The 13,168-nt window shown below is 38.5% G+C and overlaps 1 protein-coding gene across 1 annotated transcript in view; it reads right to left on the bottom strand.

The window, feature by feature from the left end:
* plxna2 (plexin A2) overlaps positions 1-13,168 on the bottom strand; it is a 223,148-nt gene that overhangs the window by 23,247 nt on the left and 186,733 nt on the right. Inside the window, exons 21-24 of the mRNA XM_044110575.1 lie at positions 11,907-12,049; positions 9,194-9,462; positions 738-804; positions 385-531 (exon numbers count right to left, since the gene is read on the bottom strand). Coding sequence (XP_043966510.1) covers positions 385-531; positions 738-804; positions 9,194-9,462; positions 11,907-12,049 — 626 coding nt within the window. The remainder of the gene's footprint in view (positions 1-384; positions 532-737; positions 805-9,193; positions 9,463-11,906; positions 12,050-13,168) is intronic.

Here is a 13,168-nt window from a genome sequence, read left to right as displayed (position 1 = left end):
TGCTTTGTATTTATCATTATTATCATTCTCTTCTTTTGAAGAAGCTTGATAATTTGTATTGGACTATAATGTATTGTATTTATATTGATTGAGGGACTACAGATGAAAACTAGCCTCTATAGTCAACTCTGGCATATTATGTAGATGTGCTTTGTCCCTTTTGAAATAAACAAACAACAATATATACTCTCTAATGTCTTCTTAAAAATAGAAAATGTGAAATAAGTAAAACAAAACCCTGATACAGTCATTTATGGGCCACTACTTAAAACAAAAGAAACACTTAAGTCTGTGTGTGTATGTGTCAGTTTGGCAGCATCATGCTTGTCAATGTCTGCAAGCCTTTGTGGAAACTTCTGCTGTGTCTGCTGGTGTGTGACGTACCAGGGTTTTGTACTCGATCTGCTGGCGGATGAGCTTGTCTTCGCTCAGGGAGTAGCGGGCCTCTCCGGTGATGGCGTCAATGGGCCCCTTTTCCATCTGCTGCTTGATGGCGCAGTACAGCATGAACAGCGGCTCCCCTGCACACTCCTGTGAACACACGCACGCACACGCAGACAAACCCGCAGGTTCACACATGACAGAGCACCACGGCATGAAAAAAAATAAACCTCACCAGACTGAAAACACAAACTGCATAATCACATCTTTAATCTGGAGGCTTTATTAAAAAGATACAAAGAATGGATTTGTATGTGCATATATAAACACCTCCACACATTTGTTGGTGCACTGACCTTGAGGAATTTGTGAAGGAGGAAGGCGAACCAGTTTGTGAGCATCTTCTCAGCAACCGACTCTGTTCTGAAATTACATGAAGCAGAATCAAAATAAAATGTAATTTTTGTTTCTCTCTCAATAAGCCTAAACTTTCAGAAAACAACAGACCTCCATAATTCATGAGGTTGTGAGAAAAACCTAAGGGAGATCTCCCTGACATCTTGGCTATGGAGCAGCTGCCTTTGGTTTTGCTTGTATACTGCCTACAACCCCGTGGTCACAGTGAGAGAACAGAGCAAAGCAAACAGGGGGCATCTCTGCACATAAATGCGTGGGTGTACGTGGGTGTGTGGATGTGTGGGTGTGTGACAGAGCAGGCACGCGTGCAGTTGATTATTCATGTGCGGTACAACACAGCGGGACATCAGCAGCTGTGACAAGCCTCAGCTGTTGAGAGAGACGAGAGCTGTCACAGCCAGGTAACGCCTGATCGCGGCCAAAACGATCTCTTCTCCTCTCATTTCCTCCCATCCTCCTCCCACCTCCACTGCCCTTCCCAGTCAATCACACATGGAGCTACAGCCTGCTGTTGGGCTTGATTGGCCAAGAAAAAAAAAAAAAAAAAAACAGAAGAGTGCACTGACCTCCGACCATTTCTACCACGCAGCACACAACAAAACTCTGCACCCTTTCCTAATTTCTGCTCGTTTTTTGCTCTAAATGCCAAACAAATATCTCTACAGCTACCTCATTAGCAGCATCATGAATCACAAGAGAACAGGAGTTAAATAAAAAAATAAAAAATACAACAACTATTAATGAGCACGAAGCTTAGATGAAAGGGTTTGTTATATTCACACAAAGTAGAATAGCGAAAATGAGCTGTTGACTCATTTTGTAAAACAAACTTGCAACAATGGCAACAATGGCCACCTTAGCTTGATATTGTTATAAATCATCGTGAGGTTCAAGTAAGAGACACCAATATTAGGTAGAGCCTGGGGTGAAGTAGGGATCCAGGTGTAGGTTTTTTGATTTTCACTACATCGAGATGAGCAAACGTTGATTGATTAACAACTATTATATTTTTTGTTAATTTATGACTTTGTTATGCGGACCAGAAAAGGGAGATCTTGCAGCACAATATGAATACATAAGTTCAGATGTAGCTCATCCAGTCACCTCGGCAAACAGAAATATTATATGGAGGATGCAGGACTTCCATGCATCCAGTTTTTTGACTTTGGTAAGAAGCTAAGTACTTTAGCTTCTTACTTTTGGAGAGAACCCACATATGGAGGAGAAGGCAACAGTGCTACCAGCAGTGTCATCATGGAGCCCCATTTGCAGAACATGCTAAACTAAAAGAAAATCCATAACACAATTCCCCCTGGAGGATCTGACATAATCGATTTGTAATTACATAACAGCCTCATAATTAAACTGAATGGAGCGCCTAAAAATTATGTAGTCAGTATTAAAACAAGCTGATTGAAGCATCCTCATTTATGTCAGTCAAATTTACATTACTTATACAGAGCAACCTTTTTTTTTAAGTAGATGTTAGAGCTGTCATTAGCTTATTTTTAATTTAAAAACAAATCAACACAAAAAAATTATCTTGATATTCCAACATAAGTTGGAAAAGATAATTGTGGAAAAATATCAGCATCAGTATCAACTGTAGGTTTTATAATATCGAGTTCAATATAAAAAATAGATACACCTTGGTTCTTTAATAAGAGTAATCTTAGAAAAAAAAAATCTTTTCTCTAGTGAATTTATATGGCAAAAATGGGAGCCTTGGAGAAATAGTTGTACAGCAATAAAAAATCCCTGAAAAGTAAATTACACAGAAGATGTTCTCTTTGTATTAGATTGTCTTTGTATGAAACAAGCTAAATGAAAAACTAAGAGAGCAGGTTTCTTGTGTATACAAGCAAAAATAAAATTAAATACAACACTTCTTTAGATAAAAATATTGTGCGCTACAAAATAGTCTGAACTAAAAGTACTGCTATTTCTCTTCTTTGCTTGAATGCAACTGATAGCACAACTAACATCCACAATAAAGTGTATCTGCTGTGTTTAAGACCGAGACGCTTTATGATTGCCACCTGGTTGTAAGTGAGCCTTGCCATAATGCTCTGTATGTGATCGCAGCCAATTTCAGGGACAATGCATTAAAAATGTTCCCTTTATGCAACAGTAAATTACTGTGATTACTCTGGTGGATATGGCAGAGGACCCGGGCTGACCTGCGGATTACCGTGAATCGAAGCAGCAAGGTATTAAAAGGCAAGTTAGAAGGCTTCCATACCTTTAACAATGCTGGAGATGATTACACCTGAAGCGAGATTACTGCTATTATTGGAGATAATTGCGTTAAGTCATGTTTAAGGTATATAAGCAGGAATCTGGAGCTGAGGCAAAAGCACCAGAAGGATTGTCTGAGTCAGGGAGGTCACGCTAGCTAACAATTTAGTCACTGAGATGAGGAAGAGTGTCAGTCATTCTCCATTTTTCATTAAAACAAGAAAGATTAAGGATTTTTATATTTTTCAATTCAATTCATGGATTTTTTTCCCCCCTCTCAGCTGTGCAAGTATAAAGCTAGGGTTATATTTTGTTTTGAATGATGTATGACTGTCTGAGCTTTGATGATGTCTCCCACAGCCGGAGGCTACTCCCCTGTGAACGAGTCCATTGGCCAGTCTATTGGCATCTCACTATGAGAGGAACTGGATGAAAGCCCATTAAGTGCGATGCTTCAGTGGGGGGTTGGGCAAGGGTTGACTGGAGGTGGTGTAGATAAGTTCAACCCGTTTAACATACAGGATGGGAGAATAAACACTCCTCATAGGGAGAAAGATGCAAACAATTTTTCTCAATATCAATCAATTGATTAACTATTTTGGAAATTTATTTAAAATCGTATCTTTTCAAAGTAAAATAACAGGAATTCGATGCACAGATGCAGGTTCTATACTCACTCAATACAAACAAAAATATCTGTTGGGGAAATTCAAAAGCTTCTTTGCAAACTACACCTTAACCACTACCGTTTTGTTGGCATTAAGAAGGTTCTTTTATAGCTGTGGTTGGATATTTGAGGCAAAACTCAAAGTAAACCTTCCATTTTATTTTTAACGGTTGCCAGTTTAAAATCTTTCAAGACCTCTGACTTTGCTCTTTGCAGCCTTATTCGTGTAACTTGGTTGTAGCTGTTATTTAAGATCTCTCAGCTCCAGTTAGTTGCTTGTTGTAAATGCAGGATGAGTAAAGTGCAAATCTTATGGGATGTGTATCTGGTAAACATTGATGTTTCATCCATTTCAAGAGGAGTTTCGATTGGAATTATTGTGCTGTCTGAGCCACCGTCATTTCCAGGTTTCCACCAACCAGCTGTTGATTTGAGAAGAAGTTAAAGAATTTGAAGATAGCAGTCCTTTTTTCTGCTTTGCTTTCAGAATATTTCAATACAAATAAATTGATACAGTACAATGATCTTAGGGGTGAAAGCCTGAATTTGGAGATCTTCAAACATACTACTAGTAATTGTGTCTAAATAGCTCAACTATGAATTTATCTGAACATCATAATTTTCTCTAGAAGACTTTTGGCTTGTCCATGTAAGCAATTGCATATTTCAGTGAGTTAAAATGGTTGATTTTGGTACATTGGCTTTGGTTTAGGATGTTTTAATACCACATGCTGATGTAAAACATGTCTCATTGTGGACTATAATCTGGGTTTAAAGTCTGCTTATGTCTTGGTGGTTTCTGAGTCGTTCCTAAACAATTTCCTTTCTTATGAGTGTGATAGTTTGGGTCAGATAGGTACAGCTTGGATATAGCTAGAATACAAGTATATACAAATTAAGAAAATAAATCAAAATTGGTCTAAGAATGAAAAATTTGGGTTTCCTGAATAGGCTTCTAAAGCTTTGTCCTTAAAAGCCTAGATATCAGCCAATTTAAACCCTATCGGTTATTCTGAGCAGAGCTGTCATACATTCAGCCAGAAATATGCCACAAGAAGCATATGCTTTCTTTACTTATACTTTTACTGTGTGTGGATTCAAATAAAATCTACACATTTCCCCAGGACTCCATTTTCATTTATAAACACTCACAGGTGATGATGTCTGGGGACTGAACAAAGAAAGACATCTAAAGAATTCAGAAGAGCAGAATGATGCACAATAACGTGCTGCACAGTAAAGCGTCTCAGTTTGAAAACATGTGAAGGAGCCATTAGAGCCTTGAGCTGTGTTTTCATGCTGAACACGCCTTAATTTATTGTGAATCTTTCTGGACAATGCCCCAAATCCCTCTGTAATCGCCCTCCTTCCTCTACAAGGATTTACCCCCCAGCCCTCACTGCTATGCTTACTGTGCAACCCCCTCCCATTCCTGCTTTTATGAGACTTGCGTGTGTTAGAAGTTAATGGAACCTATTAAGCATTTTAATAAGCTCAGCAAGTCTCGAAGAAGGAAGTCAAATAAAGCCTTTTGTGCGGGGGCTGTGCTGACTCCCCCTTAATATCTCTTCTCTTGAATGTCGGCAGGGAGAAGCACTTTGTTCTCCTCCTTCTCCTCTCCTTCTTGTCCTTCTCATTTTCCTCTGCTTCCTTCTCTCTCTTAATTGAGTTTCATTAATGAACATCAGGATTTCATTATGCCACAAAGTGTTTAAGAGCAGACCCCATCTCGAATTTCCTAATGGTTGCATTGGTGCATGGGTGGATATTTCAGCAGCCACTGAAATGTCTCTCAATGAAACTAATGCTAAACACAATACTCATGCTCTGAATAATGCCGTACACCAAAGCTCTGCATGGGCGGAAATCTCATTACGTAAATGCTGAGAAGAAAAATAAGACAAGATTGAAGAGTCTCAAGGTGATAGACGAAATGTTCTGTTGTTCCATTTAAAGAACATTAAGAGCAAGACAAAGAAACTGGGTGAGGAACGGCAAAAGTTAATATGATAGAGATAATGGGGAAAAGATCTTAACAGAAAAAGGAACTGACTATTCCGGTATTTTTTTATTTTTTTTAAGAGTTTGCACTTTAAATGATAAGCAGAGAGAAAAGCTAGAGACAAAAGACATGGGTGGAAATGAGGATTATGTTATGTATAAGCAGAGAAAAGAAAATCCAGATCCACTAAATAAAATCCAAACATCACAAGGTGCCCAGTGCTGCATCGATTCTCCTTAATGCAGTAAAGAGTGAGGAAATCAATCATAAAACCTAGATGCTTCTTTTAAAAAGCTTTTAGAAAAATAGTGTTTATAAACTAAAATCTATTTTCAATACCCAGAAAGTCTTTGAAATCTTTAAATACTAAAGGAAACTCACATTTCCCTGAAAAAATGAAACACTTCAGAGAAGGTAGGAAGGATGTTATTTAACTTAATGGACTGGAGGTTTTCATATCATTTCTGTGTAAGTGTGAGATACAGCAAATGCTACAGATGCATTTCCAGTCGTCTGATGTGTTGGATGGGTAAAAGACTAGGCACATAAGAAGCAATACGTTCCTCCAGGGCATTTAAACACAAACCCCCCTGCCAGTGATGCAAGTCAAGCTGAATTCTGTGTAACTATTTAAATTAATTACTTCTTGAAAACCAATGATTTGTTTTTCATCCTGCTCATTCATCCGTTTTGTAATTCTCAGATATACTCTGAACCTCCAGAAGGAAATAAAGGTAATTAAACTAAGCAAACATGCAGTACTTGGCAAGCTAAAGTGTTTCACATTGTGCCTTGTTTTTAGCCTCATAAATTTGAATGTATTTTATTTGAACTTTATGCACTAGGCAAACAAAAGCACTACATATTTGGTTTCCAGAATTTTGCTATGAAAATCTGAGGGGTGGTTTTGTTTTAGCACAATTTGCCTTCATATGTCATTTAATTATTGAGTAGAATCTATGTATTTAGTAATATCAGTATAAATACAGTATGGATTTTCAAACCACCGTATTTATGTGGAATTCATGCAATATTTACTTTGAAATTTATTTTGATCTTCAGCTGTCAGTAAGCCTAGATAAATTCTCATGGGACAGCAGGTCTGCTAGCTAGAATAGAGCTATTTAGGTAATGGCCAAGAAGTAAAGCTACAGAAATGACAGAAAGATAGTCAGAAATGTAAAAATAGTTACAATTAAATATTCAGATTTTTGGCAAAGAAGGATATTTTTAGTTGAAATTTTCTGTTGCCTTAATGGGACAAAAAATTTAGAAATGGCCTGCTTGTTTGTGTCTCTTCATCAAACTAGTTTAATATTAATCATTTCATTCATAGCATCTTTCCCCATGTTCATCATTGTGATGTAAAATTTCACCGTTACCCTCATTATGAGCACATACATCTAACATGGTACATGGCATTAGTTTGTGGTTTTTTTATTTTTTTTAGCCATGATGATAGAAAAATGGGAATACAATTTCAGTATAATGTAAAATTGAACCCCACAGGTTTTTACTAGCAGGTACTTAAACTAAAACTTTCAGAAGGTGTGCATCTGTTGAGAAAGTATCCAAAGAACACCAGCAGCATCAACTTGGAATAGCAGAAAAGGAAGCTCTGGAATGGTCTAATCAAAGTTCAGACCCTCTGACGCTGTGACAACTGGCATAAAATCTCAGCACTGCTTTAAAAACCTCAAATTGGAGTGAAATTAAACAATTATGTGATGTAGAACTGGCCAAAATGGATGCAAGTAACCACTACATTTATGTCACATAGGTTGGTTTAGATTACTTTTTTCATAATAAATTCAAATCATCATTTTATATCCACTAACGTTATCTTTGTCTGATGTCAACATTTGCTTGATGATTTATATGTGCAAATGTAACTAAAAAGCAAAAAAAGAACTTGTACAGAAAAACTGAAAATGTTTTAAATTAATATTTCACAACACCAGTATACTCAAAAAAAATTACACCTAAAAAGAAAACAAAACATGCAAACAAACTGATGACACCTTCCGTTTGATTATCATCACAGATGAGTGCGTTTATGTGCTGGGTAAATGCACGTACATCAGTCGACTGGCTCGGCAGTCGGCTTTGCACTAAATAAGCGATAAAGACGGCAACAACAGCAAAGAGCCGTGTTAAATCTGTAATCCCTTAAATTCCTCACATAAAATGGGAGATATGTAAAAATCTGTAGGACATGTGCCCCTCCAGGCAGCAATAGAACAAACCTGAGGATTATGTACCACTGTGTTTCTAATGAGATGAGATAATGAAAACTTAAGTTGACGTGGGGTCCTGCTGTCATGTGGAATAACTTTATCTGGGTCGTTTGAAGCTACGCTGCTTTCATTCACCCCCTCTGTTCCTTAGCAATGGTTCCTGCCTTGCAGCTATTTGCTTGTATTGTTGATTTCTCAAATACAGGCAATAAAGGAACATTAGAATGAACATGCTGTGTAAACTCTAGCATCTGCCTGCTGTCACTGTCTCTGCTTGTTAGTCCTGTAAACATAATCAAAATCAAACCTAACAGTTGGGCTTTTCAAGTTGCTATGCGTTTGGTGCATGTCTTTTGAGATGGCTGTTGTTTGTCCATCCATTCCTATCTACCTAGCTAACAAAAGCAGCTGAGGACACCAAGGAAAGGACTCGGTAGGTGTTTAAAATTTTAATACATCATCCCCCAACTTCCGAGCAGCACAATGTATGCTGGATCCACAAAAAGAGAGAAGGAGAGAGAGCGAAAAAAGTTAAGTTGAACTAGATTTGAATGTTTCATAAGGAGACCGAGCCTGAAGCATAAGTGAGACTGGCATTAAGAGCGAGCAGTGGGAGAGACAGAAACAGAGAGAATGTAGAGAATTCAGATGTTTCCTCTGATGTGAATATTACATGTCATTTATCTCAGCAAACTGAAGATGTACAATAGCTCTTATTACAAGCCCTTTTCTGCGAAATGTCTCTCCTTGGGAAAATCAGAATGCATTAAGGAAAAAGGGTAAGGAACATGCATCTCTAAATGAATCCTCATCTGTCTGTCAATACGGATCAGCATCCTCCAGCTGCTCCACACTTTTTCCCATGGTTTTAAATAAGGACTCTACGTTTGGTGTCTGCGCAACTAACCACACAGAATCCACAAAAAGCCTGTTTGTGTTCGATTTTGTCTAAATTAAACTTCAGAAACACTTATATAACATAAAAGTCATTACAAAGGATTAAAGCTCTTCCTAATTATGATAGAAATATGATAACAAAGGGGCTTTTATTTATGTTTTATTTCTGATCTTTGATTGTGTTACCTTCTTGAACTGCTTTAAAGTCAGAATAAAAACAGAAATGAATAGAATAGCTTTTCTTTGTTCACTTTTGTGCCTTTCAAGGTAATGCTTTCTATAAACCTACCTAATAAAGTGTAATAGATAAACAAATTAATCTAGCCTGTATCGGAGCAAATCGATGTGAGTTACCTGCGCAGCAGCAGTTTGGGATGGTTCTTGCTCTCCAGGTTGCGGTCGATCAGGTCCGACAGCAGGTGTTTGAGAACATCAGTGGCGTACTCCAGACGCCCCTGCAGGGCCGTCATGATGAGCGAGGCCACGTTGCCACGGTCCCTCATAGAGAAAGAGCGCTGCATCTCAAGCGTTCGTATGAAGGTGAGCAGAAACACTTTGTTGTTGATGAGCTGACCAAACAGCTTCAGGGCCTTCTCCACATTCTGCTGGCCGTTGCCCGACACCTGAAGGTGAAGAAGGAGAAACAACACATGCAGAGGTTAACGAGTAGCCAACGTTATTCCTTGGTTATGACTAGTAATAGAGCATTTTTTTTCCAATTATGGTGCTCTTGATAGTTTATTGTGACTTTGTCTAATAAAAAAGCATTTTTCCATGGGCATTAAAATAATCACTCATATTTTTAAGAGACTCAATTATTGACCACAGCCCCAATAAAAAGCATTGGGTCTTGACTAAGATATTTCATTTTCAGTCAGATGTCATGGTTTCAAAAAAATCAATCTGACAATGAAAAGAATGTTTTTTTTCCAAGTTTGCATAAATTATTTGAGTTCTTCAGATGGAAAGGTCTGGGTTATTACACTTTCAAATGTATGATTATAGTAAACGAGTAAGTAAGTAAGTAAGTAAAGCTTTATTTATATCGCATTTTTAAAGATAAGAATCCTTGTGTTTCAACAAACGCAATAAAAAATACACAAAGCAAAATTAAACAAAAGTTGATTTAAAAGGATAGGTTTTTACCAGGACTATCAGTAAGTTTTAATCACAGGACCTTTAGGCCCTGAAGGGAGTGTGGGAAAACTTTTGATGGAACTATTTTTGCTCTTAAAAGTTTCTAGTTTTTATTTTCATTAGAAAGTACTCCTGGCCCTCTGTGTAGCTTTGTTTATCAGACGTTTAAGTTTTGACCTAAACTGCCACATTACTTATTTTTAAAGCTCTTAATTATGCTCTACTCAATAACAAACGCTTCAATAATTTAATGGCAAAAACACACAAAAGAATAGTCATTATAAGATCAAAATTATTATCTCATTACATGTTTTTATTTGTTTTTTGTTGTTGGTTGATCTTGACTTTTGGTTTTATTAAAACTGAAAATGATCTTCCCAGCCTGCATATGAGCATGTGACCTATCCTCCTCCACAAATAACCCTGTAGCTCAGTTGTAAAATTTACTCTTGATTGTCGGGAAGTTTAAAAATTTGGCTGCCTTAATAGAGATAATTACCAAGGAGGAGAGTTGTTTGGTAGCAAATAATAAAGACTTTGTGGTATTCTGATTTAGTAATGTAATTAGATTAGTTGTGTTACCACCCCCACACCACTAAAGGCGGCAGCAGCCTCGAAAAGATGCGACTAAGGAGCAGAATTAGAAATACACAGAAAGCTACGGAATTTGTTAAAAACTGTGAGCTGCGCTGAAGAAAATAAAAGAGAAAAATTCTAATACATGCTGAGAGTGAAACTCCTTCCTAAAAATTAAGACATATCACAGATTTTAAAAAATAAAAATAAAAACAGAAGACCGTGGATAATATAGGAAATAGCGCCCCCTTCACTTCCGGAGTGCAATGGTCCCAATTCCAAATAAAGTATGAGACTGCCAGTGGTCCGTCCCTGACCCTTTGTTTTTTAGTCTTTTCAACTCATAGAAGAGTCACATCTATTTCCAGTTGCACAAATGGGATTCAGCACTGCCCCCTATCAGTGTGGTATGGTACTGTTTGCCTCACCTTCCCTATTTTCACAGTGCCATCAGTAGCAGTGAGGCACAGTTCATCACTGCCTGGTCCTGTAGTTCTTTCATGTATTTGAGCAGAAAAAGTGTAAATTCAGCAATTTTGATCATAAAAATGTTGAACTGGACTTTCTACTTGTATGTACATGACACTAAATGATTATGTATAACTGACCAGGATTGAATTGTACTGTATATCTTTTATATTGGCACTGAATGAGATGGGGTAGTAATTCTTTATTGTATTATTTACATACTCATCTACTGGTTTAAAAAAGTGTTAGCTAAGCCCGACTTAAACCACTGCACAAATGTTGATCTACAAATAAGATATTGGTAGTGATTATAGATCTCCTTGCAGTGTTCTTATCTGAACACTGTGCATCCCACAAAATTAAATGCTGCAAATATCTAGAAAACCAAAGTCATTTTCCAACCCCACCATCCCCCCGTGAAAAGGAGCAAAAAGTCTTAAACGGCCAGTTTTTATCTCAGTGGAAGAGTCCACACTCCTACTTGAGGAGTGGGAATTATTCACTTCATTACCCCTCATACTGCAGCCACTGGTGGATGAAATAGCAATGTGCTGGGACCCTGTTTTCCATGAGGGAGCCTTCATGTGAGGTATATGTGTGTGTGTGTGTGTGTAGTCTGACCAGCATGAATGAGTAAGCATGCGTGTCATACCACAGAGTAGGAAGCATAACTGGCAGACTGGTATCCTTTTCTCCCACTGAGCAATTCCGTGGTTATGGAGGATACTCTACAGCAGGGATGGTGACATGAGACACACTGCTCAGCTCTCCTTGTTTCTTTTAACCTTACTCTAACCCTCCATTGACAATTTTTAATGCATTAGCTGCCTTAGTGTCTCAGTTATCTTTCTTCCTATTTTCCTGTTCAAGCTCTGTAGTTTGTTACCTCAAGTTCTCTCAGGACAGGATGATCCTCAATGCCTGGGAAGAGGACTCGCATGGCATATGTTCTGTAGTCCAGATGGGGGATACCGGCCCTGTCGAGGTCACTGGTAAGCTCATTGATGTCTGTCTGCAACTCTGCAAAGGCTGGTTGAGAGAAAAAAAAAACACTGAAAAACAGACCAGTTTGACGAAATACGTGAGAAATGCATCTTAGAAATAAAACTGCTCCTTAATCCCCAAGGACCAAATAAGAGAATCCTTCTTATCTTTATGGTGCTTACTGCCCACATGATGAGGATGACAGAAAGCTCAAATCATCCTCACGTCAGAGGATCTCAGCTTTTCACATCTCTCTCTTTAAAAAAACTACACACTCTTTCTTTCACAAACATACACACACACTTACGTCTATTTTTTCCAACTCATTTTTATCTCCCAGCCAGTAAATTGGTTGTAGCAAAGGCCCCAAAAGATTGTGTCATCTCAGTGTGAGGCTGCAGGTGAGCGCCAGTTAATTGGCTCCATCCTGACTCAGTCTTGTGGAGGCTCACGGCCCTACTGCTTGTCTGGGCTGCCCTTGGGGAGCCTCCCTGCCTGTAGCCTATCACATGAACAGCAGCGGTCCCCTAACACCCCTCTCTAAGCCCAGCTATACCATCTTAGTCCTGGTCTCCTGGCCTCACAGTACCCCTGCGACTTGCAGTAACTTGCAGGGGAACCTGGGCACCTATCTAAATCCGGCCTGCGAGGCAGGACTCTCCTGGTCACTGCTAATGGTTAAAACATTAATCTTCTCCTTTCCCAAGGCTGCCTGTGTGATTCTCTCTGTTTGCCTACTCTGTGTCTAGCCGCCTGTCTGTCATTTGACAATTGCTCACATTTTTTTTCACAGCTTAATAACACCAGGGGAGCTGGTCAGGCGGCGGCTGGAGGGGATAGCTAACAAGGTTTTCTCTGGCTGATCAAATCCTCTGAAAAGTGTAAGACAATTTTGCCATTTTAATGAGTGACTATACTGACCCTTCCATTACTGATTGTTTTGTGCTTGTTAACAGTGATAACTGGAGGTCAGGTTGAGGTGATTAGGAGTACTCGCTGTATGCAAAGAGTCAGAGTTCAAATTAACCACTGGGACCTCTAATTATCCTGAAACACAGGGGACTGAGGAGTCTTTGAAAGAATTAAGCGCCTAACAGCAGAGACACTTGCAACGAATTTCACAACCTTTGGAAGATTATTGGGTGTTATTTTTTGAGTAAGGCT

The sequence above is a fragment of the Gambusia affinis genome, linkage group LG01 (genome assembly GCF_019740435.1).
Source record: "Gambusia affinis linkage group LG01, SWU_Gaff_1.0, whole genome shotgun sequence".
NCBI classification, from domain to species: domain Eukaryota; kingdom Metazoa; phylum Chordata; class Actinopteri; order Cyprinodontiformes; family Poeciliidae; genus Gambusia; species Gambusia affinis.
Note: the sequence above shows the minus strand (reverse complement) of the source record. Positions and strands in the feature narration are given on the sequence as shown.